Genomic DNA, 23,769 nt, shown 5'->3' with positions numbered 1-23,769 from the left:
TTGCTTTTCACCCTGTGTATCTGGGGTTTGTACTCAGAGGACACCCTGATTGGTGTCACAGGCATCCTGGACTGGAGAAAGTTATTCAGCCCAAAGACTGTCATTTTTGCTTCTTTTCTTGTTAATCTGGAGAGACAAATGTGCTTAGCTAGCTGGCTGTGGGAGTTTTCAGCATGCTGGCAAAGCCTCTTCATTGGTCCGAGGCTGAGAGCGGCTGCTGTGTGTGAGAGCTTTCCGGTCCAGGTTTAGGGCTCCTTCCATTTCTGTCCAACAAAGCCTTGGTTGCCATGAACAAAGGGGCCGTGAGAACCCCAGGCCCTTGACGTTGCCTTGCATTTGGGACTCCATCACCAGGTTGGCGAAAGTAACAAGATGTGCCCACAGATACTCTTCAGTGAACAGATTGTCAACAAAACTCAAAATATCACTTACCGATTTTAAGAAAACATCCAAATATCAGCAGCGTTCCCTCCCCTCCCCCCACCTTTCTCGGCATTTAACAATATCCCCGGTTATAGGTCTTTAACTATAATTTGCATCCTGTCAACATATGACTGACTCATAAATCTGTTTCCTGTTTATACTGTACTTAATTTTGTGGTTTTCAAGAATGTATTGTAATAAATATTCATAAGCTACGAGAAATCTCACTCTGGACCTTTCCTTATTTGCAATGGCGCTTTAAATAAAGTTTTCAAATGTTTCCTTACTGGCTGGGGCTCTGTGGTGCTTGCTGAAATTTTGCACAAGTTCCAGAAAGTGTGCAGGTGTTGTGCATACCTCATGCTCTTTAATCTAGTGTTTAGAAGTGGACGTGAGTGCATGAAAGCACCTCCTGTAGCTTGAAACCTACGAACTCCGGGGGCACCTGGGTGGCTCAGTCGATTAAGCGTCCGACTTCGGCTGGGGTCATGATGTCGCTGTCTGTGAGTTCGAGCCCCGCATTGGGCTCTGTGCTGACAGCTCAGAGCCTGGATCCTGCTTCAGATTCTATGCCTCCCTCTGTCTGCTCCTCCCCCGCTCACACTCTGTCTCTCTCTGTCTCAAAAATAAATAAACTTAAAAAAACCCAAAACATACAAACTCAGAAGCAGCTGATGGTAACGTAGACTCTCTTCCCATCTCTGACCTGTTGGTCACCTCTCCCCCATGCTTGTTATGGCATTTGAGATACCGTCCCTGGTGCTTTTATAGTTCTGCTGAAACCGTTGTTTCGGTGAAGGCCATGAGTGTGTCTGGGTGTATGTGTGGTTGGATGGACCCTAAAGGGATCTGAAGCTGGTTGATAAGCCCCACGTATGAGTTAATTATTGAGAAGCTGGTTGAATCCATCGCAGCAATTCCTGATAACCCTGTGAGCAAATGACAAGCTCCCAGAGTTCTGAATTCCCAGGAGACGAGCAGTGAACGTGCGTGAAAGGCTGCCGTTGGGATGTAAGTCGGGAAGCTCTCCAGCTTGCCCTTTCCAGAAAGGTGGTTTGAGCAGCACGTGCCTTCGTCCCCGTGGGGTTCATTCTTGACTGTTTCTCTGATCGGAGGCCGGTCAGTCACCAACGGTGCCGAGGACCCGCCATTCCTTAGTTGCCTCTCAAGGGCCTTATCTTTCATTCCTTTCCCCTTGTTTTACTCTTCCTCCTATTTTTAAATTCTTTTTTTAAAAAATATTTTTATTTATTTCTAGGAGAGAGAGAGAGCGTGAGCAGAGGAGGGTCAGAGAGAGAGGGAGACACAGACTTTGAAATAGGCTCCAGGCTGTGAGCTGGCAGTCAGCACAGAGCCCGACGCGGGGCTCGAACCCACAAACCGCGAGATCATGACCCAAGCAAAAGTCAGATGCTTAACCGACTAAGCCACCCAGGCGCCCCTATTTTTAAATTCTTAACTGATGTCAAGTGTTTACAGAGATGAAAAAATAACTCCTTGTCAAAAAAAGCTGTGGGCTTGCTCTTATCTCCTGCCTTCAATCGAAACTTTGTACCCTAGCATTCCAGATTCCCACCCACTGACGGCCCTTTGCCTTTCCCATTTCCTCCTGTGGTTCGCAGAGAAGAACACAACGAACCTGGGCGATGGTGTCAGAGCCGACTCATTTGGCTTCCGGGCTCCGCCAGCTGCCTGGGTGACCCCGGAGAAGTGATTTAGCCCGAACCGGTTTTGTCATTTGCAAAACAGGACACCTCAACTTGTGAGCGCAAAGTGATTTGCAGCAGAAAAGCCGATGATGCTCTGGACCGTCCAGGGCCGAGTGTAGGCGTGTTCTTCCATGGTGCACTTGCCTCTTGCATGTGAGGGCACGTGGCGCTTGCTCTTCCTCTGTCTTCGAGGGTTGTGTTATAGAAGCTGGGGGTTTTAGAATGGGAGGCATTCTCATCAAGCGCTGGCCATGCTTTGGTAGCTGTGTTACCTCCCTGATGAATTCTACCTGCATAGCTCATGGATACGAAGGCAGTTCCACACTAGGCCAGTTTAGCCTGTGTTTGAACAAACCTAACTGTAAGAGATTTGTTTCTTTCTACTGATCCCTAACTGCCTCATGGGATAAATGTCATACAGTCCGTCCAAAACCAACCAGTGATCAAGGATGCACCCTGGTGAAAAGACACAGATGGCGGTTTTCATCCTCAGAAAGCCCAGTGAACCCCGGCATTGAAGTGGGGCTGCCGGACAGCAGACGTGACCCGGGACTATGGTAACGGAAGGGTAGTATCCCAGGGCAATTATAGCTTTGTTCTCTTTGGTGCTGCTCAGGCCACATAGGAAGCAAACTGGCACTTATCCATGGAGATGAACCAGGGCGATGAGAGGGCTTGAAACCATTTGAACAAAGCTTGAAGACAGTAGGGCTATTTAGCTTTGGAGGAGGGTCCAGAAGCTCATGATTGCAGGGCTGTTTAGATCATTAGGTCCAGTATTTTCCAAGATGATTTTAGGGGGGTGCAGTTGAATTTCAGGAAGAAAAAAAAAGGGTGGATGATCTTTTGAATTTTCTATCAGTCCTAAATATATCAAGGAAAAAGTTTTCATTTCCTACTCATATGCCTTTGATGCGTACCTAACACTTGTTAATCTTTAAAAAAAAAAAAAGGAGAAAGGAAAGTAGGTCTCCCAGCTGAGAGCCCATAGCTAGAATTGAAAGATTTGTCTAAGGTTTATTTTTATAACAGCAAACGATGCTTCTTTGGTGGTAGGGCTGATGAGGTAGACGTATACATCTGTCAGAGTCTTGACGGTGGTACCTGGGGAGACTGGCCTCTAGTCTGGGGCCTCTGCATCCTGGGATATGCTGTCCTATCCTGGGAAAGCACGGAGTATTAGAACATTCTTCGCGGAGTATTAGAACATTCTTCGTAAGGAGTCCAAACTGATAGGCCTGTACGTCTCCTCTCAGGCTGGTAGGCAGGGCTCTTCCACAGGATAGGTCTTCCTGGGCTTGCGCCCGCTGCCATGTCTGACGCCCATTTCTCAGTCTTCAACTGCTCCTCCTGTGATGTGGGCCCCAGGGCTCCTGACCTCCTGGATTCCCCTTTGAGTCAGATCTAGGCTTCTGGAACGTGGCATCCAGGGCCCATGTCATGGAGGTAAGAATGTGGGTTATGGAGGCCTGACTTCCAATCCTTGGTCCTTGGTGAGTGGGGTGGCCTGGGTGAAGCTATTAGCGTCTCTGAGCTTCCGTTTCCTGTCTTTTTACTCAGCGGTGTGGCCTGTGGCCCAGCCATGAGGCATCCCCAGGAAGCTCATTGGAAATAAATGTAGGAGTTGGGGCACCTGGGTGGCTCAGTCAGTTAGGCGACTGACCTCAGTTCAGGTCATGAGCTCACGATGTGAGCTCAAGCCCCACCTCAGACTCTGCACTGATGGTGTGAAGCCTCCTGGGGATTTTCTCTCTGCACCTCCCCTACTCACTCACACACACTCTGTCCTCAAAATAATAAACTTAAAAAAAAAAAAAAAGAAATGTAGGAGCTTGGACCCTCTCAGACCTGGTGAGTCAGAATCTGTACTTTAACAAGACCCGCAGGTAACTATGCACATTACCATCTAAGAAATGCTTGTTCTAGAACAGCGAGGCAAAAGTGGTGGCTGAGAGCTTTTCTCTCTCCCCTTGCACATTCTGCTTCCACAATCCTAGCCTCAGTATGCCTCAGCATGGCAGTGGAACCGATCAAAGGCTGACTTTCCTCCAGCTGACAGTTAGCTCATTATCATGCATGCCTGGCTTCTGGGCTTTTTCAACACAAACTCATTATTAAGACATGGCCCCATCCTCCAAAATTTGTGGAGTTGATGTTTTGAACCTACAGGAAAGACTACTTTTATTCCCATTATATGTCTAAACAGATTTATCGAGACACAATTCAGGTCATACAATTATTCATTAAAAATTTTATTAAATTTTTTTAAATGTTTATTAATTTTTGAGAGAGAGTGTGTGTTTGAATTGGGGAGGAACTGAAAGAGAGAGAGGCAGAGGATCTGAAGCAGGCTCTGTGCTAACAGCAGATAGCCCCATGCAGGGCTCCAGCTCATGAACCTTGAGATCATGACTTGAGCTGAATGAAGTCGGACACTTAACCAACTGAGCCACCCAGGTGCCGCATACAACTACCCATTTAAAGCATATTTCGTTGATAGTATGTTCACAGAGTTTTGCATTGATCACCACGCTTAATATTCATTATCCCTAAAGGAAGCCAACCTGTCTCCTCTTGTGTATCACTTTCTTCTGCCCACCTGTCCTCCTTTACTGCTTCTATGAATTTGTCTATTCTGGGTGTTTCATATGAATGGAATCATGGCCTTTGAGTCTGATTTCTTTCACTTAGCATATTTTCAAGGATCATCCATGTTGTAGATGCTCTAGTATTTTGTTGACTTTTATGATTCCACACTATTCCATTGTATGGATATATTATATTTTATGCATCCATTTATCAGTTGATGGACTTTTGGGTTATTTTCACCATTTAGCTATTATGAATAATGCTGCTGAAGAAATTCATGTACAGGGTTTTATAGATACACGTATGTCCTTTTGAGTCAACGTTTTTGTTTCCTTTAGATAAATACCCAGAAGTGCAGTTGCTGGATCATATGGTAGTTTTATTTTAAATTTTGTGAGGAACCTCCATATTGCTGTCCATAGTGGCTGCATCAGTGTACATTCTGACCAATCGTGCACAAAGGTTTCTTTTCCTCCACATCCTTACCAAAGTCTTTTTAATACTAGGCATTTAACAGACGAGGTGATGTCTCATTATTATTTTGGTTTGCATTTCCCTGATGGTTAGTGATATTGGACACTTTGTCATGTATCTTTTGGCCATGTGTATATCTTCTTTGGAAGAATGTCTGTTCATATTGTGTTCTGAGACTCAGTTTCCAATGTGTAGAGGGGGTGTTTTCCCATACAACATGAAGTAGTCCTCCATCTACCAGCTGGGTGTTATACCATTCAACTCAGTTCTGACACCGTCTACCCAGAGGTAGCATCGATCCCACAGGGTAAGGGTTCAATCCTATAAGCCTCCCTCCCCCAGCCCCTTGAGATGCCAGTTACAAGCCCAGGTTGTTAAGATTCCCATGACTTTGTCTTTGACCTTTTATGCCAGTTGCACACCTATGTTGTTACCTGTTTTCAGACTGCTATAAAATCAGAGTTTTCTACTTCTTGAGTTTGATTTGTTTGCCATAGTGGCTCACAGAACTCAGAGAAACATTTCATTTACTAGATTACTGGTTTATGTAACAGGCGATAACTCAGAACAGCCAGATGGAAAAGTTGTACAGGGCGAGGTAGCGGGAAAGGGCAAGGAGGTGTCATGTCCACACAAGGCATACCATTCTTCCATCAGCTCCACATATTTGCCGGCCTGGAAACTCTTCGAACCCCCTCCATGATATGGACACAATAGATTCAATCATTGGCCACTGGCAATTGATTCAACCCTTTAAGTCCCCATGGCTAATCACATGGCTTGTTCTTCTGAAACTAGCCTCTATCTTTAGAAGCTGCAAAAGTCACCTTGTTAATCTGATAACACCTTTGCCACTTAAGAAATTGCAGCACGCTCCTAAAGGAGCTCTGTCAGAAAAGGGGGTGAAGATCATATATATATGTACGTATACATATATATTCCTTGTTATAAATCACAGTATCACACAGAACCTCTGCCTATTTTGTAATCGGATTCTTTGTCTTTTTGCTATGGAGTTGTAGGAGTTCTTTATATATTTTGTATACTAACCCTTTACCAAATATATGGTTTGCACATACTTTCTCCTCTTTGGGTAGGTTGCTTTTTTGTTTTGTTGATGGTTTCCTTTGCTGTGCAGAGGCTTTTTAGTTTGATGTAGCCCCACTTGTTTCTTTTGCTTTTGTTGCCTTTGCTTTTGGTGTCAGAGCTAAAAAAAATCATTGCCAAGACCAATGTCAAGGAGTCATTGTGGTTTTTAAAGAATCTTATTTGTTTTATGTTTATTTTTATTTTTTAGAGCCATTGTGGTTTTGATTTGCATTTCCCTGGTGACTAATGATGTTGAACATCTTTTCAAGTATTTACTGGCCACTTTTATATCTTCTTTGGAAGAATCTATTTCATACTCTTTGCCCATTTTTATACTGGATTATTTGTGTTCTTATTTTTGAGTTGGAAGAATACTTTATTCTGGACACAAGTCCCTCATTAGGTATATGATTTGCAAAAAATTTCTCCTTTTCTGTGGGTTGTCTTTTTACTTTCCTAATGGTGTCCTTAGAAACAAAAGTTTAAAATAAAAAAAAAATTAAAGTTATTTATTTATTTAGAGAGAGAGCAAGTGGGTGGGGGCAGAGAGCGGGAGGAGAGAGAATCCCAAGCAGGCTCTGCACTGTCAGTACAGAGCCCAATGCGGAACTTGAATTCACAAACTGTGTGATCATGCCCTGAGCTGAAATCAAGATTTGGATGCTTAACCAGCTGAGCCACCCAAGCACCCTTAAAATTTTTATTATGCTCAGTTTATCCATGTTTTGTTGCTTGTGTTTTTGTGTCATATCTAAGAGGGCTTTGCTTGTTTGAAGAGTAGATCCTTCTATCCAGTTAGATTAACTCTTGCTTCTGGCTGTTTAGTTAATATAATTTGGCTTTCTGAAAGTGTGCATTCTTTTTCTTCTAAAGTTTATTTATTTTATTTTCAAGTAATCTCTCCATCCAACGTGGGGTTCAAACTCATGACCACGAGATAAGGAGCTGCATGCTCCTCTGACTGAGCCAGCCGGACGTGCCCTTGAAGGTGTGCATTTTATTTTTACTCCAAGTCATTTAAAAAATGCTGCTTTTTTATTCATACAGTTGTGATCCCACTAAATATACACCCAGCCCGTTATTTAGCATACATTTATGGTTCATCCATAAGGAGGTTTAAAGATGTTTTCTGAAATGCATGCCTGAAATTAAGAATGGAGGAAATCTGGCTAGTGAAATGAAGATTACTCATGTTTTGTTATGTTCCTAACACTAGCCTGGCACCCCTGTTAGAAAAGGTATGTGAGGCCAGTTTGTCTTTTCTGGTCTTGGTGAATGCATGCTGATTTTATTTAAAAAGTTTTTTTTAAGTGGTTGTTTATTTTTGAGAGAGAGGCAAAGCATGAGTGGGGGGGAGGGGGACAGAGAGAGAGGGAGACAGAATCTGAAGCAGGCTCCAGGCTCTGAGCTGTCTGCACAGAGCCCGACGTGGGGCTTGACCTTGGGAACGGTGAGATCATGACCTGAGCCAAAGTTGGATGTTCAACCGACTGAGCCCCCCCCCCCGCCATGGGCCCCAATTCATGCTGATGCTGATTTTAAATCCAGTCTTTTTTCTAGGGTCCTTATGGACCATCTTTTCTAATTTGCTCTAGACTCATTAGGAGGGGTGTTCAGGGAACCAGGCATTGGTTCTGAGACCTACATCCTCTCCTCACACATTAGGATAGCTCTGGTTCTTTGGGGGTTTTTGTTTATTTGTGGTTTTGTTTTGTTTTTGGCCCAACTGTAGCCTCCCATATACTCTCAGAGATTAAGGGTTGAACTTCACGATTACATTTGCAGGACTGTCTGGCCCCTGGGACATAAATTTGCTGCGTCTAGAGACCTGAGCTTCTCTGAAAGTAGCTGACGCACCCCTCTTGCCTTTCAGCTATTTCTAATCACCAGCTTTGCTCCTAATTTGGAGCGAGTGAGGATGGTCCTCTGCGACCGTTAGAGCTTCTGGGTAAGGAGTGTTTCTATCTGTAGGTTCTCCCCATGAGTCTGGGCAGTGTACCCAGGCACAGCTCACTGCATTTTCTTGAGTATTTTCCTAGCCTGCCCAAACGTAGTTACTGCTACAGTCTTTCCTGTGTGACCTTAAAGGATTGTGCTGGGCCTGGGGACCTGTCCTGGGTGATGGTGGGGAGGGGCCCCTTACCCTCGACACTTGTTCTTTTAACACCTGACCCTTTCCGTTGGAGGTTCTCTCAGCAAACTCCTGCGCCACATGTGTCCTTTTCCTAGATGATCTCTACCTGCTTTCCGTGTTAGGAAACTTGCCAGAATTTTTCTCAGCATATTTTCTGACAGTTGTCTGTTTGATATATTTACCTTTTCATATAAAACCCAGTGGCCAGATGATCACAGGGGACGGTGAAGAATATCCAGAGGCTGATTAAAAAACTGGCAATTTGTAACTGAGTCAAATGAAAGAGAGCTAATGGTATGGTGCTATAGAAATTTCTAGAATAAGGGGTCTTTTGGGTATTGCTGGGTGGAGGGAGGGGCCAGCGCTGGTTCTTGGCAGGGAAGTGACAACCTGGTCAAAATAAGGGGCGGGAGTTCTCCATGGTCAATTTCCTGGGACCGCTGGGTCTCTTTCCCGGCATTCAAGCTCACTGGTGGTCACAGAGGCTGCTTCTCTGCCCTACAGGGCTGGGGGCTCTGGACCCGAAGGAGCACCTGCAGAGGCACAGGCAGCCCGGAAACTCNNATCCCCCGACCCCCCCACCCCAACCCCTCAGCAGCTTCCCATCTTGCAGAGTCTGGCCATGATGCACACTGGTCCCTTCTTTGAATATTTTTTAAATTTTTTTAAATTTTTAAAAATTTATTTCNCCCCGGGCCCTTGGCTGCTGGGAGGTCATCTCGTGATGCTCTGGAGGATGGGGGGGCTCTGGGGCTGGAGACAGAGGTCCTGTTTGGATTTTGAGCCCTTTGCAGAGTGCCTCACGTGTGCCCGGGAAGGAGGCTGAATGGAAGGATAAGCCAGCAGATCCTCGGGAGGGAGGACGGTTAGCGCCCAGGGCAGGGATGCTGAGGGCTTGCCTGGCGGGGGAGGGGGGCACAGGTCGGAGAAACAGGGAGAAGGACGGGACTGGGGGTGGATGGCAGGTACGGGGAGGAAGGGCTGGGAATGGCTCAGCTGGTGGTGCCAAGAGGTCTGGGCGACTGGGAAGGAAACTCACCTTCTGGGTGAGGGGATGCTGAGCTCAGGTCTGAAGGGTCTGTGGGAGCTCAGGCTGGAGGGCGGGGTCTGGGTGGGGCCCTGGGTTGCCCCATCAGTGTGGGGCACATCACTTTGCAGCTGTTCTCTGGTGGCCATTCATTCTCAGGTCAGTTTTTGTGGCTCATCTCCGTAGGTGGCCCGTCGGCTGTTGGACGGGAGGGCTCTTCCGGGTGGGTGTTGGGCCAGGTCTCCTCAGCTCCCTGTGCAGGGGCGGGGCGGGGGTGGGAGCAGGCAGCCTGAGGAAAGATGGTTTGTGGTCTTTTCACCACATGTTGACTTCCCCGATTAGAACATCTCTCCCCCTAGCTCGCTCCCAGGACGTTTTGTGACCAAGCATAACACTCATCCTTCAAATTGCTGCTAATTTATTTACAGTTTTTGGTGATTGCATGTCATGTGCGCCCTGAGAAAAACAAGCAGGGAATCAAAAAATGATGATTTTTTCCTGGAAAAGCGTGCCCATTCTAGGCCTGCAGCGACAGCAACGAGCCAAGGCAAACATTCGGATGAAACTGGAAACCTTTGGAGCCCAGCCTTCCCAGTGGCTGTCGCGCGGCTGGGCGGGATTGCGACACGCCAGGCCCCAGTCCAGGCCTTCTTGGTGCTGTTTTTGGGGCAGGTGGGGTGTGGGTTGGGGGTCAGGGGTGGGAGGTGTGGCCCCGAGGTGCCCAGGGAGCTTCAGAATTGGGGAACCCTACCCGGAACGCTCCTTATCCCGAATGTGCTATCTTGATTTTGGACGGGGGTTAAGGCAGAAGGTCAGAGGGTGATGGCGGAAGGGCACTGCAAACTTCTGACTCCCAGAAAGGGAGCTCTTAGTCCTGAGTGTGCCTTAAAGGCAGAGGCCTNTGAATTTCAGCACGCGGAGTAGTAATTGCAGTTTTTCTGACTCTGAAGCATGATGACCCCACAGACTCACAAAACCAAATGCCCAGGGACCACTTGGTCAGCAGTCAGCCCATTGGTGCAGCCTCCATGACTGTGCTGTCATTGGGTCTTTATGTTTCAGTCTGGGTTTGCTTTTTTGTGTCATGCAAAGGTCAATGTCAGCCCAAGACAGGATGTCTCCTCCCACCTTCCACATCGGTGAAGTCTCTCTTAAGTGAGTTTGACAGTTTGGGTCTAGTTCCCTTAAGCTAGAGGAGCTCCATGCTAGAAAACAAGGTTCTGTTTTCCTTGGGCAATGATGGGTGCAGATTGAAGGGCCGCAGGCAGTGACAGCATTGTGTTTTGGGAACACGTGTTGGCTATTGTTTGGGATTTTCTTCTTTATTCCCTGTTAATTTATGGCACTTACTGTGAGTTGGATTTAAACGTAGGGGAAAACAGCATCCCACAAACAAAGACATGTCATTCCTACCAAGGGACTAATGGTATTTGCAAAAACACGGAAGGTCCAAGGAAAATATTTCTAGTGCCAAGGATGGAGCCATTGTCTGGGGCTGGGCCGGGGGTGGGGGGCGTCTTTGAGGCATCTGAGGGTTTTCCCACTGCATCGAGGGCTGTCTGCACCTGTCTCTGCTTCCTTGAGCCCCGAGAAACTTGCCATGCTTGCCTTGGTCCAGGCTGGTGATTTTGATCCCTTTCCTAGGTGGACTAGCTTTGGTGTGCACCTGCCTCCCTCCCTCCTTGCCTCCCTCCCTCTGTCTCTTTCTCTCTCTTTCTTTCTTGTTTATTTATTTTGAGGGGTGCCTGGGTGGCTCAGTCAGTGGAGTGTCAGACTTTGGCTCAGGTCATGATATTGCCATTCCCCCCCGCATTGGGCCCTGTGCTGACAGTTCAGAGCCTGGAGTCTGCTTCGGATTCTGTGTCTCCCTCTCTCTCTGCCCCTCTCCTGATCGTGCTCTGTCTCTCTCTTTCAAAAATAAGTAAATGTTGAAAAAATAAAATTTATTTTGAGAGAGAGCGAGAGCGAGAGAGAGAGAGAATCCCAAGCAGGCTCTGCACTGTCAGCAGAGCCCGATGCGGGGCTCAAACTCATGATCTGTGAGCTGAAATTAGGAGCTCGACGCTTGACCAACTGAGCCACCCAGACACCTGGTGTGGGTTTTTTTCTGCCCCTACACCTTGCACTTCAGCTGCACCTCAGGAACCAGGCACCCCCTCTTGCCCATCTTCGTTGAACTAAACTCTTAGACTTATGAAAACAAAATTGCTTAAGGCGAGGAAGGCCCGAGAACCACAGGGAAGCTGTTGCGAATATCCTGCAAGTCAGATGTTTCTTTCTCTATGGCAGAGAGGCGCCCGAGTTCAGGGGGCATCTGGGGAAGTGTTTTCCTTTAAGGAAGACATCTGTATGGAAATGGTAGCCCGAGTAATGCGATGTGACAGTTGCTATGTCAACGTGCGTATTTTCCCCTCCCCTTAAATTATTGACCAGCTCGGTCAATGTTGCATAAAAGTCATGCAATGCCTTGGAATGTGTTTATGTGCTGTACTCTGCCAAAACTTTTCAACGTGTTTTTTTCTTTTTTTTTTCTTCTTTTCCTATGTGTATTTTGCTTTTGGGAAGATGGCCTGTCACTTTGGTTTAAGTGTGCCCTTTTTTTTTTTTTTTTTTAGTGGAACTACATATTTCTTAGATTTGTAACGGGGCAATCAATGGCAGCTTAGGCTCTGGGGGAGCGATCAAGTTAGGGCAGAGGGTGGGCAGCAGGGGGGCTTGAAGCCCCTTCAGTTGGGATTGGAGAAGCAGAGACCATGGGCCAGGATATGAAGAGCTTGCAGTTAGTGTGGGGGAGGTAAGGGGTGTGTGCCTGTGTGTGCGCGCGCCTGTATGTATGAGTGTTAACCCTTTCCTCTTTGCTTCCTATGATGTTCTGGGGGCAGGAATCTTCTAGCTACCTGCTGGCTGCCCTGACCGTGCCATCTTTAACAGGTACTTCAAAACTGACACCTGTCTGTCTTCTCTTGTCACTTCTTCCTGGCGAAGACACCGGCATCTTCCACTCAGGCTTGAGAGACACCCCCCTCCTCCCCTGAACTCTCCTGAACTCCATCAGGGGAGATCCTTCTCCAAGCACCGTTTGTTTTTTTTAAACTTCAAAATGGCTAATTCCTCCTCCCTGGGCATAATCCAACTCTTACCTTTTTTTTTTTAATATTTTTTAAATTTATTTCTAGGAGAGAGAGACACAGCGTGAGCANACCGACTAAGCCACCCAGGCGCCCCTCTTTTTTTTTTTTTTAATTAAAAAATTGTTTTAAGTTTATGTATTTTGAGAGAGAGGGCACGTGCGTGTGCACGCGGGGGAGAGGCAGAGAGAGGGGGAGAGAGAGGATCCCAAGGAGGCTCCGTGCTGACAGCGTGGAGCCCAGTGTGGGGCTCGACTTCACGAACCCGTGAGATGGCCACCTGAGCCGAAACCAAGAGTTAGACGCTTGACCAACTGAGCCCCTCCAGGCACAACCCCCCCCCCCAAACTGTTCTCTTTCTAAAATACTACTCTGATTATGTCTCTCATGGATCAGACTCTTCCAGAGACTTCTGCAGCTGATACCTCAGCCTGGTCCCCACAGCCCCCAGCTTTGAAGCCTAGTGTGGCTCAGGACTTGCATTGGCATTCTGCCCCAGCACCCCCCTTCCCCCCGAAAGACTGCTGTGGTCTGAGTGTTTGTGTGCCCCTTAAACTCATGTGTTGAATTCCAAACCCCAAGGGGATGGCATTAGAAGTAGGGTTTGGGGGAGGTGCTCCATCCTCATGAATGGGAACCAGCGTCCCTCCCAAAGAGACCCCAGCGGGCTCCCCAACCCCTTCTGGTGTGTCAGGACACCGCGAGAAGTTAGCAGTTTGGAATCTGGAAGGGGGCTGTCACCGGAGCCTGCTCACGCTGGCAGCCGGACTCAGACCCCCAGCGCTGTGAGAAATACGTTTCTGATGCTCATAAGCCTGTGCAAGTCTGTGACATTTTGTCATGTCAGCCCACATGGGTGAGCGCACAGCCCCCGGGGGGTGGGGGTGTGCACGATGGCTGCTCACTCCTGAGAGTTCTGGTCGTGGTGCGTGCGGTCATGGCCTGGCCACCCGTCTTGCCCCTGCCGATGCCAAATACAGTGCCTGGCACTTGTCACTGCTGAATACATGGCAGGCCCCTCCCCCACCCGAAGCGCAAAATGAAACCCTAGAGCATCCGCTGTGGTAAGGCCTTCCCGTGCTGGTCTCCTTCCTTGTCACTGGGTCTTGGCGGATGTGTTCCTCATCTCTCATCCCTCTCTTTCTGATCCGTCAGCTTTCATGGAGGCCTGCCCCCCCACCCCCATGTTTCTCCTTCACATGGAGCTCAGGGATCCGGAAGCAGCAGGACTCGGTTCACACCCAGTCCCAATGCTGCTGTTTACAGGCGCCTGACCTTGACCAGGTTTCCTAACTCCTCTGAGCCTCACCTGAGGAGACAAAAAAGAATCAGCCGTGGCAGCATTAACTGAGATACTGCCCTTGGCTCTGTGCCAGGGGCTTGGTGCGTGCTTGCACCTGTGGTCGTGGTACGTGTTGTTTTTTAAATTTTTTAAATGTTTATNGAGCTGGCAGTCAGCGCAGAGCCCGACGCGGGGCCCGAACCCACGAACCGCGAGATCATGACCTGAGTCGAAGTCGGACGCTTATCCATGTTATTGTTTTAAAACTGTAATGGGGTCGTGTCCCTTTTTTTTTTCTCCAAGACATGGTGACTGGCGGTGGTCTGCAGGGGACCTAGGCCCTTGAGTCCTCCGGGATCCGCCTCCTCCCTCCTCCCCTCGCCGGAGGGCGGCTCTGGCGCACTGCAGTTCCTGTCCGCGGCCGGCAGGCGGCGCCCTCTCACATCTCTGAGGCTCCGTCACCTACCGCACCTGGAGTCCCCTTTCCTACCTGGGCCTGACGCGTCCTTCAGGCCTGCGGAGGGCACCTTCCACCGCGGGCTCCTGAGGCCCCTCGCGAGGGACGCCGGGCCCTTCCTCTCTGCTGTCCCGCAGCCCCCAGCTGACTTCACATTATCCCGCGTCGTGTCCCAGGCGGCTGTCTCCTCCTCGGAGCTGTCAGGGCCTTAAGCCAGAGTCTAAGTTTAATTCCTGGAGTGGATTTATTATGCACGTTGCAGATAGTAGCGACGCAACATGTGGGTGAAATGAGCAACACGTGCTTCAGAATTGTGACCTTTGCAGGGTCTGTGTACGATTCGGGTGCATCCTGCTGCCGTCCCCTGTGCCGGGGCAGACGGGGAGGGACGGCAAGCGCCACCACAGGTGCTCCTGACGTCCCCGGATGTTGCTAATCCACCGCAGTGCTCCTTTCACAGGGCTCCTGCTTGCTGAGTTGGAGTGTGGCCTCAAAATCCTCAGGAAAGGGGCGCCTGGGTGGCTCAGTCGGTTAAGCATCCAACTTGGGCTCAGGTCATGATCTCTCGGTCTGTGAATTCAAGCCCCACGTCGGGCTCTGTGCCGACAGCTCAGAGCTTGGAGCCTGCTTCAGATTCTGCTTCTCCCCTCTTTCTCTGCCCCTATGCCTCTAACCCGCTTGGGTGCATTCTCTCTCTCTCTCTGTCTCTCTCTGTCTCTCTCTCAAAAATAAATAAAAACGTTAAAAAAATATCCTTGTGAGAAATGCTCCCCTCTGTCACAGCCCATCCTTCCAAGGACAGGTGACAACCAGCTCTCCCTGACCCGAACTATGGAAAAATCATGTCAACTTCCTAGCAATGATTGCTTATTTATTCATTATAAAAAGCATGTTTAAAGAAAAAGGACTTAGCTTTTTAAAGAGATCTTAGCAGGCAAGACGAAAGGTTTAAAAATTTTGTCAGGGGGCGCCTGGGTGGCTCAGTCAGTTAAGCATCCGACTTCAGCTCAGGTCATGATCTCGTAGTTGGCGAGTTCGAGCCCCGTGTTGGGCTCTGTGTGACAGCTTAGGTCCTGGAGTCTACCTTGGATTCTGTGTCTCCCGCTCTCTCTGCCCCTACCCCACTCATGTTCTGTCTCTGTCTCTCTCAAGAATAAATAGACATTAAAAAATTTTAAAAATTTTGTCGAGAGGCACTGAGTGGGTTCACGTGTGTGTCATCATCAAATTTGAGGTGCGCCTGCAGCCTTGGAAGGAGAAAGCGAGGAAGACAGGGGTCAGCTTAACACTCCCTGATAGAAAAAGGAATGGCTGTGAGAAAATGTGGTGGGTACAAACCAGTATCCGCTTGAAGAAGCAGACAGGATCGTAGAGGCCAAGCTGGAGAAAGAAAGGTGGACATTTCCATGCAAGCCAGAGCAGGATGGGAGATTCCGGGAAGACACTGAAGTGTGACGAAGCCCAACAAGTAACAAAGGGCTTTTCATACTTCTTTGAAATCCCAGAGAACCACTTGAAGCAAGTGGAGGAAGTTTCCGGAAACCACTGACAATCTTCAAACACCTTAGGAAAAGCAATTTGTTGAGGTGGACTCATTCACCTAACCTGCCTAAGAACCAGGTGAGAGGATGTTGTGGTCTCCATTTGACGGGTGGGAGACTCAAGGCTGGGTTAGGGTCACATAACTAGGAATTGGAGAAGCCAACCCCCATCTGATTCTGAAGTCTGTAGTCTTTTCCCTACATGGGTGCATAGGGCCATATCTAAATGCTTATATCTTCTTGTTCTCCGCTTGCACAGAAGTCTGTTAGAGACCGGTGAGTGAATAAAGTATGTTTTGTGGAGACAGTGTTTAATAAGAGTGAGAGGTCTGTGTCTCATTTCTGTACGTGTGCTTCATTTCTGTATGTGTGGATGTCCAATTGTTCTAGTACCATTGGTTAAAAGACTATTTTTGTTTCATTGTATTACCTTTGCTCCTTCATCAAAGATCAGTTGACTCTATTTATGGGGGACTATTTCTGGGCTCTCCATTCTGTTCCATTGATCTTTTTGTCTCTTCTTTAACCAAAGCCACACTGTCTTGATTACAGCTTTATAGTTAGCTTTGTATATATTTACATATATATACACACACTATACTATAAAGCTTTAAGTATCTTTATTTAAAAAAAACTTTTATGTTTATTTATTATTGAGACGGAAACAGAGGATGAATGGGGGAGGGGCAGAGAGAGAGGGGGACACAGAATCTGAAGCAGGCTCCAGGCTCTGAGCTGTCAGCACAGTGCCCGATGCAGGGGTCGAACCCACAAACTGTGAGATCATGACCTGAATTGAAGTTGGACGCTAAACCGACTGAGCCACACAGGTGCCCCTTAAGTAGCTTTATAGTAAGTCTTGAAGTTGGTTAGTGTCATTCCTCCAAATTTGTTCTCCTTCAGTCTTGTGTTGGCTAGTCTGGGTCTTTTGTCTGTCCCTATAAACTTTGAAATCAGTGGGTTACTATTCACAAAATAACTTGGTGGGATTTTGATTGGGATTGCATTGAAGCAATAGATCAAATTGAGGGGAATTGACATCTTGACAATATTGAGTCATTGTCTTTTTTTAAATTTAAAACATTTTTTAATGTTTATTTATTTTTGAGAGAGAGAGAAAGAGACAGAGCATGAATGGGGGAGGAGCAGAGAAAGAGGGAGACACAGAATCTGAGACAGGTTCCAGGCTCTGAGCAGCCAGCACAGAGCCTGACACAGGGCTCGAACTCAGGAATGGAGAGATCATAACCGAGGCTGAAGTTGGACGCTTAAACAACTGAGCCACCCAGGTGCCCCCCTCCCTTTTTAAAAAAAATGTTTATTAAAACATTAAAAGAGAGATAGAGAGACAGAGGATCTGAAGCAGGCTCTGAGCTGATAGTAGAGAGACCCATGCAGGGCTCGAACTCATGAACCACAAGATCATGACCTGAGCCGAAGTTGGTGCTTAACCGATCGAGCCACCCAGGCACTGAACAATATTGAGTGGTCTTATCCATGAACATAGAATGTCTCATTATTAGTTAGTTCTTTGATTGTGTTTGTCAGAGTTTTATAATTTTCCTCATAGATCTTGTGCATATTTTGTTAGCTTTATACTTAAGTATTTCATTTTGGGCAGTGCTGATGTCAATGGTACTGTGTTTTTAATTTCAAATTCCACTTGTTCATTGCTGCTATATAGGAAAGCAGCTGGCTTTTGTATATTAGCTTTGTATCCTGAAACCTCGTTGCAACCAATGTTTGCAGCCCCGTCTTGCACTGTTTAGGCCTCGTTTCAGCTACCCCTAGTGCTTGAGATGCCCTGAATGTGGCTTTGGATTTGTAGGGCTCTGTGCTTCTGCTCACAGGTTATGCTGCCTATAGTGCTGTTGCTTGTTGTCTCTGCCTGTTGAAACCTTACCCACGGATCCAGAACCCAAGCTGTCTGAATTCCTAGGGGATGCCTTTCCAACACCTCTCTGCAGAATTGCCTCTCTCCTCTGCGTCCTGGTGATGCTTTGGCTCCCATCTGGACTCCAGCACCTTTCATGCCCTGGCCTGTATTGGAGTAGCTCGTTTAGCACTCCTTCCTCCGTAGGCGGCCAACTCCCAAGGGCAAGGGTGGGGACTTACTCATTCAACCTCTGAGGGCCTAGGACAGACAGCACTGTTCATGCATTCAGGAGCTCGGTCAGGGTAGTCGGATGCAGTTGACATTGCTGAGCTGCAAGGAAGCCAGGCCACTGGGAGTTAGCCTTAGGGACCTCCCTGTCTTAATTTGTTTGGGAACCCTCGGAGTGTCACAGAATAGAATTCATTACTGACATTTCTTTGTAGCCCACATCGCCTGCCATTCAGGGGGGCAGGGAAATTAAATTCATGCAGCGAGGCTGGCCTTTAACTAGTAATGTCCCGTTGACTGTTGTCACCACTACACAGCCATCTGCGAGTGTCCAGTCTCTGCTCAGGCCCTCGACGGGAGAGAGCCAGAGGGATACTGATCGCATTTTCTTTTAAAACCGCAGGTGTGTGGCTTCCGCTTTCTAACCCTTGGAACTTGCTGGCTTCAAGGTCTCAGAGGTGATGCCCTGAGGCCGGCTCTGCAGTGCCTGTCAGTCCCCAGAATCTGTCCTTTGTCCTTGCTGAGCTGGCTACAGTCTCTCTCCCTACGCTCTGCCACCACTCTGTCCTCCTGATTCCTCTTGACTGGATATACTTTTCTGATCAAAAGCTGCTGGTTTCCAGAAGGCTGATTCTGTTTTTAAGGAGAGTTGATTTGGAGGACAGTTTATTTTAGATCTATTAAATTTGATTGGACTTCACCTTCATTGTTATGTATCCTTAGCAGCTTAAGATTAGTTTTGGGGAAAAACAAAAACAAAAAACACCAACAACCAGTTCAATCTATTTTGTGACAACTTGTGTGACTAATTAATGCTCTGTGGTACACTGTGAAATGTGCAAGGCACCACACAAATGCCAAATCATAACACATTTCCTGTTTGAAACTGTCTTAACAAATTGAACATCTGTGTTTCAGTAATACACTGTATTAGTAAATGGAACATCTTCTGTTGATTCACCTTGTTAAGCAGGAAAATAATCCTTATGGCTTTATAAACCTCCTGTAAGTTCTAGTAGGTGACATTTTGAACATGAATTTAATTGAAAAAATGAAGGCAGGTGTCAAGCATTTAATAGGCGCTTCTCAGCTGGCTCAATCAACTTTGGAACAATTGCTGATGATGTAACTCACCAATGATATGAAACTAACATAATGGATTAGATGCTATTGGTCTTTGGGGAGGAGGGGTTGATTGGGCAGAGTTCATGCTTAATAACTGACCAATGTCATCGTAATTTGGTCTTCACGGAGTTTTCTACTAAAGTTCCTCAAAGAGCAGAGAGAAATAGGGAAGAAGGTGGTATTGGCTTAACCTGATTGGCCCACAAAACTGGTTTTAAAGCCTTGAGCCTTATGTAAATGTTCAAGTGACTTTTGTTTTCTATTCCATGTTATTTTCCTCTACATCTTCAGCTAAAAAGATTTGACTGGGGAGGTGCATCTTTTTACTGTGTGGCTTCTGGGCCCCTCAGGCTTGAGAAACTGGTATAAAAATGGCAATTTGGGTACCTGGGTGGCTCGGTCAGTTAAGTGTCCAGCTCTTGATTTCAGCTCAGGTCATCAACTTGCACTTTGTAAGATTGAACCCCATGTCAGGCTCTGCACTGATAGCATAGTGCCTGCTTGGGATTCTCTCTCAATCTCTCTCTCTCTTTCTCTCTTTCCCTGCCCCTTCTCTGCTCATGCTCTCCCTCTCTCAAAATAAATAAATAAACATGAAAAAAAGTTTTTAAAAAATGGGAATTTAATAAAAGGGGGCATAAAGAAGATACCAGAGGAGAAATTGTGTGGTACATCCAGACAATGGAATATTGTGCAGTGCTAAAAAGATTTTTGAGATCTCGAGCTGTGAAAAGACAAGAAAGGAACATTAAAGGCATATTACTAAGTGAAAGGAGCCAGTCTGAGAAGAGCTGCATACTGTATGATTCCAAGTATATGACATTCTGGGAAAGTCAAAAGTATAGAGACAGTAAAAAATAAAAAAAAAAAGAAAGAAAGAAATCATTGGTTGTCAGGGGTGCGGCAGGGGTGGGAGGAAGGGGTCAAACAATGAAGACCAGAGGATTTTTAGGACAGTGAAAATACTCTGTATGATACCGTAATGAGAGCCGCATGTCGTTACACATTTGTCCAAACACCCAGACTGTATAAGAAGAGTGAGCCCTGATGCAGACTAGGGATGCTGGGTGACTATGATGTGCCAGTGTAGCTCCATCAGTTGTAACAGATTTTCCCGCTCTGGTGCAGACAGTGCAGTGGGGGACCTGAGCGTGTGTGCGGGTGCGGGGTGCCTGTGAAGTCCCTGTATCTTCCTCTCAGTTTTGCTGTGAGCCTAATAAAACTGCTGTAAAGAATGATCTTAATTAAAATAAAAAAAACCTAACAGGGGCACATGGGTGGCTCAGTTGGTTAAGTAAGTGAGGGACTCCTTTTTGTTAAAATTTTTAATGTATTTATTTATTTCTGAGAGAGAGAGACAGCGTGAGCAGGGGAGGGTCAGAGAGAGAGAGGGAGATACAGAATCTGAAGCAGGCTCCAGGCTCTGAGATAGCTGTCAGCACAGAGAGGCTCCAGGCTCTGAGCTGTCAGCACAGAGCCCAATGCAGGGCTTGAACCCATTAACCATGAGATCATGACATGAGCTGAAGTCGGACGCTTAACTGACTGAGCCACCCAGGCGCCCCAAAGTGAGGGACTCTTGATCTCGGCTCAGGTCGTGATCTCATGGCTCATGGTATTGAGCTCCAACTCAGACTCCATGCTAACAGCACAGAGCCTGCTTGGGATTGATTCTCTCTCTCTCTCTCTCTCTCCCCGCCCCCCCCCTCCCTTGGGCTCTGTCTCTCTTGCATGCATTCTCTCTCTCCAAATAAATAAATAAACTTAAAAAATGATAAAATAAAAAATAAAACAACAACCATCAGAAAACAGCCAAAGTAACTTTGGTGTTTAAATGGAATCCTTCAGGAGGGAAAGGAGGGTTGCCCAGCTGAGAAGCAAGAGGCAGAGGGCACGACTGGATTTGCCTCTGGAGTGACCACTCAGTAGGGCTGGATCAGGGGAGACTGAGGTGGGGGGGGCGGTCTGCTGAGGGACTGTCACGGTCTTCTGTGGATGGTGGCCTGGACCCTGCTGGCATCTGGGGCTGCAGAGGAGGGGCTGGGCCCCATCACGAGGTGGCAGGTGGAACTGATTGATTTGGTGGCAGNAAATCTATCAGCTGTCACAGAGCACACTCAGCCCCCTGCTGGGGGTTTCTGTCCGATCCGCATCAGAACATGTCAGCCGCCTCGAGTGATCAGTTTGGGCAACTCTGATGGCGAATTTGGGGCTTAGTGAGGTTGAGGGTGTTCCAAGGTCACCCTTAGAGTAGCAGGGCCCGTGTCCAAACGTGGAATGGATGGAATCCACAAGGGGCTGGCTAGCCGGGGGGTGGGGGGCAGGAGTGGGTGGAGGAGAGATGCCTCTTCCTTCTGCAGTCCAGCCCCAGACCCTCCTTATTCAAAGGCACCCCTGCCACCCCATATTCTCACAGCTGACTCATTTCTGGCCTCTGCTAGGCAGCACTGTACTTGCAGTCTAGTGGCCCAGGGTGGACCCACCTCGGGCCCCCCTAGCTGGCCGCCTTCATGTTACTCTACCTCTCAGAGCATCACTGCCCTCCTAGGAAAAATGCAGGTGACAGTTTCACTGTGAGAAGGGAGAAAAATCGGGGCACCTGGGTGGCTCAGTCAGTTAAGCGTCTGACTTTGGCTCAGGTCATGCTCTCACGGTTCGTGGGTTCGGAGCCCCGTGTCGGGCTCTGTGCTGACAGCTTGGAGCCTGGAGCCTGCTTCGGATTCTGCATCTCCCTCTCTCTCTGGTCCTCCCCTGCTCACGCTCTCTCTTTCTCCAAAATAAAAAAACATTCAAAAATTTAAAAAAAAAATAAATAAATAAAAAGAAAAGAAGGGAAAAAATCATGGAAACGAAGCCAGGGCCAAACCCAGTGCCGAGGGCGACGGGAAGATGGTGTGTTTGATGCCCTTCGATAATGTTGGACTTGACTAAATGGGGAGTTCTGAGTTGTAGCCCATAACTGCACTTTGAAAACAGAAATGTTAGTCTTGGCCATGGAATTTGTCAGTGGTGGTGTGTAGCGTGTTTCGCCCAGTAGCACAGGGACACGCACGTCTCGGTATGGACCTGGCTCTGGGCCATCTGCGAAGACCTCTGTGAAGTCCCTTTCAGGTGAGAGTGGTCACTCTATCCTGGTCCGAACTCTCCGAGAATATGGTTCTAGAAATACCACCCACTTTACTAGCACATCCTCTTCCTTTGGGCCTCTGAGGTGACTGCATGCTGTTGAAACCTCTCTGGTGGCCTGGTGACTGCGCGCACTTCATCATTTTCTCTTGGCTTTCTCTCCAGTCGTGGCTGTTTACGTAAAGGAGTCCTGGTGGGCCACCGAAGACCTTCTGCGAACCTCTGATCCTGCCAGAGAAGGTCTGATGAAGGTGAGAGGCCATAACCTTACCCGGATATTGCAACACAGGGTTTCAAGTCTCTGTGCTTATTATCACGTTAATAACTAAAACAGTCTGGCTCAGTGGATTAGTCTCCTGGGGCTGAAACATCAGGAATGTACTGTCCCACAGTCCCCAGAGGCTACAAGCTTGTCCTAGCTGCTGGTGGCCTCAAGTATTCCTTGACTTGCAGACGGTCATCTTCCCTTGGTGTGGGTCTGTTTCCGTCAGGTGCCCTCCTCTTTCTCTATGGACACCAGTCAGATTGGATCAGGTCCATCCGAGTGACCTTGTCTTTTTTTTTTTAACAATTTTTTTTTAATGTTTATTTATCTTTTTTGAGAGAGAGACAGAGAGTGAGCAGGGGAGGGGCAGAGAGAGAGAGGGAGACACAGAATCCGAAGGAGATCCAGGCTCTGAGCTGTTAGAACAGACCCCAATGCAGGGCTTGAACCTACGAACCATGGAGATCGTGACGTGAGCCAAAGTCAGATGCTTAACCAACTGAGCCACACGTCAGATTGGATCAGGGCCCATCCCTAATGGCCTCATCTTAATTTGCTCATCTACAGAGACTCTGTTTCCAAGAAAGTCACACTCACAAGTTAGGATGGCAACATCTTTTTAATCTTGAATACCCTGCCAGTAAAGAAGAGTAAAAAATGGCTCTGTGTAACAGACATCTGGCTATTGGCAAATCTCTCTTACCTTCCTGAGTGGCCCCTCATGTCTTAATCCACATCATCTATCTAGTGTGTAGGGAAGTTCTGCTTCTAGCGTCCAAGTACTGTCTATTGCTACTTACTATGAATCAGACATTGTGTTAGGTGCTGGCCTGTGTGTTATCTCAGACTCTGCGGGGATTATCTACATTTATTTATTTAAAAAAATTTTTTAAATGTTTTATTTATTTCTAGGAGAGAGAGAGAGACAGTGTGAGCAGGGGAGGGTGAGAGAGAGAGGGAGACACAGATTTGGAAATAGCTGAGCTGGCTGTCAGCACAGAGCCCGACGCGGGGCCCGAACCCACGAACTGTGAGATCATGACCTAAGCGAAAGTCGGACGCTTAACCGACTAAACCACCCAGGCGCCCCGGGATTATCTACTTTTAGAATTTTTTTTTTTAAATGTTTATTTATTATTGAGAGACCGAGACAGAGCGCAAGCATGGGAGGGGCAGAGAGAGAGAGGGAGACACAGAATCAGAAGCGGGGTCCAGACTCTGAGCTATCAGCACAGAGCCCGATGTGGGGCTTGAACCCACAGACCATGAGATCCTGACCTGAGTGGAAGTTGGACA

The 23,769-nt window shown here is 47.5% G+C and overlaps 1 protein-coding gene across 1 annotated transcript in view; it reads left to right on the top strand.

The window, feature by feature from the left end:
• The window catches only part of LOC144230173 (protein FAM169B-like), a 71,372-nt gene that overhangs the window by 5,528 nt on the left and 42,075 nt on the right, over nucleotides 1–23,769 (top strand). Inside the window, exon 3 of the mRNA XM_077762368.1 lies at nucleotides 22,374–22,459. Within this exon, the coding sequence (XP_077618494.1) occupies nucleotides 22,374–22,459 (86 nt within the window). The remainder of the gene's footprint in view (nucleotides 1–22,373; nucleotides 22,460–23,769) is intronic.

Source organism: Crocuta crocuta, unplaced genomic scaffold (assembly GCF_008692635.1).
Source record: "Crocuta crocuta isolate KB4526 unplaced genomic scaffold, BGI_CrCroc_1.0 scaffold93, whole genome shotgun sequence".
NCBI lineage: Eukaryota > Metazoa > Chordata > Mammalia > Carnivora > Hyaenidae > Crocuta > Crocuta crocuta.
This window is presented reverse-complemented; position numbering and strand designations above follow the sequence as displayed.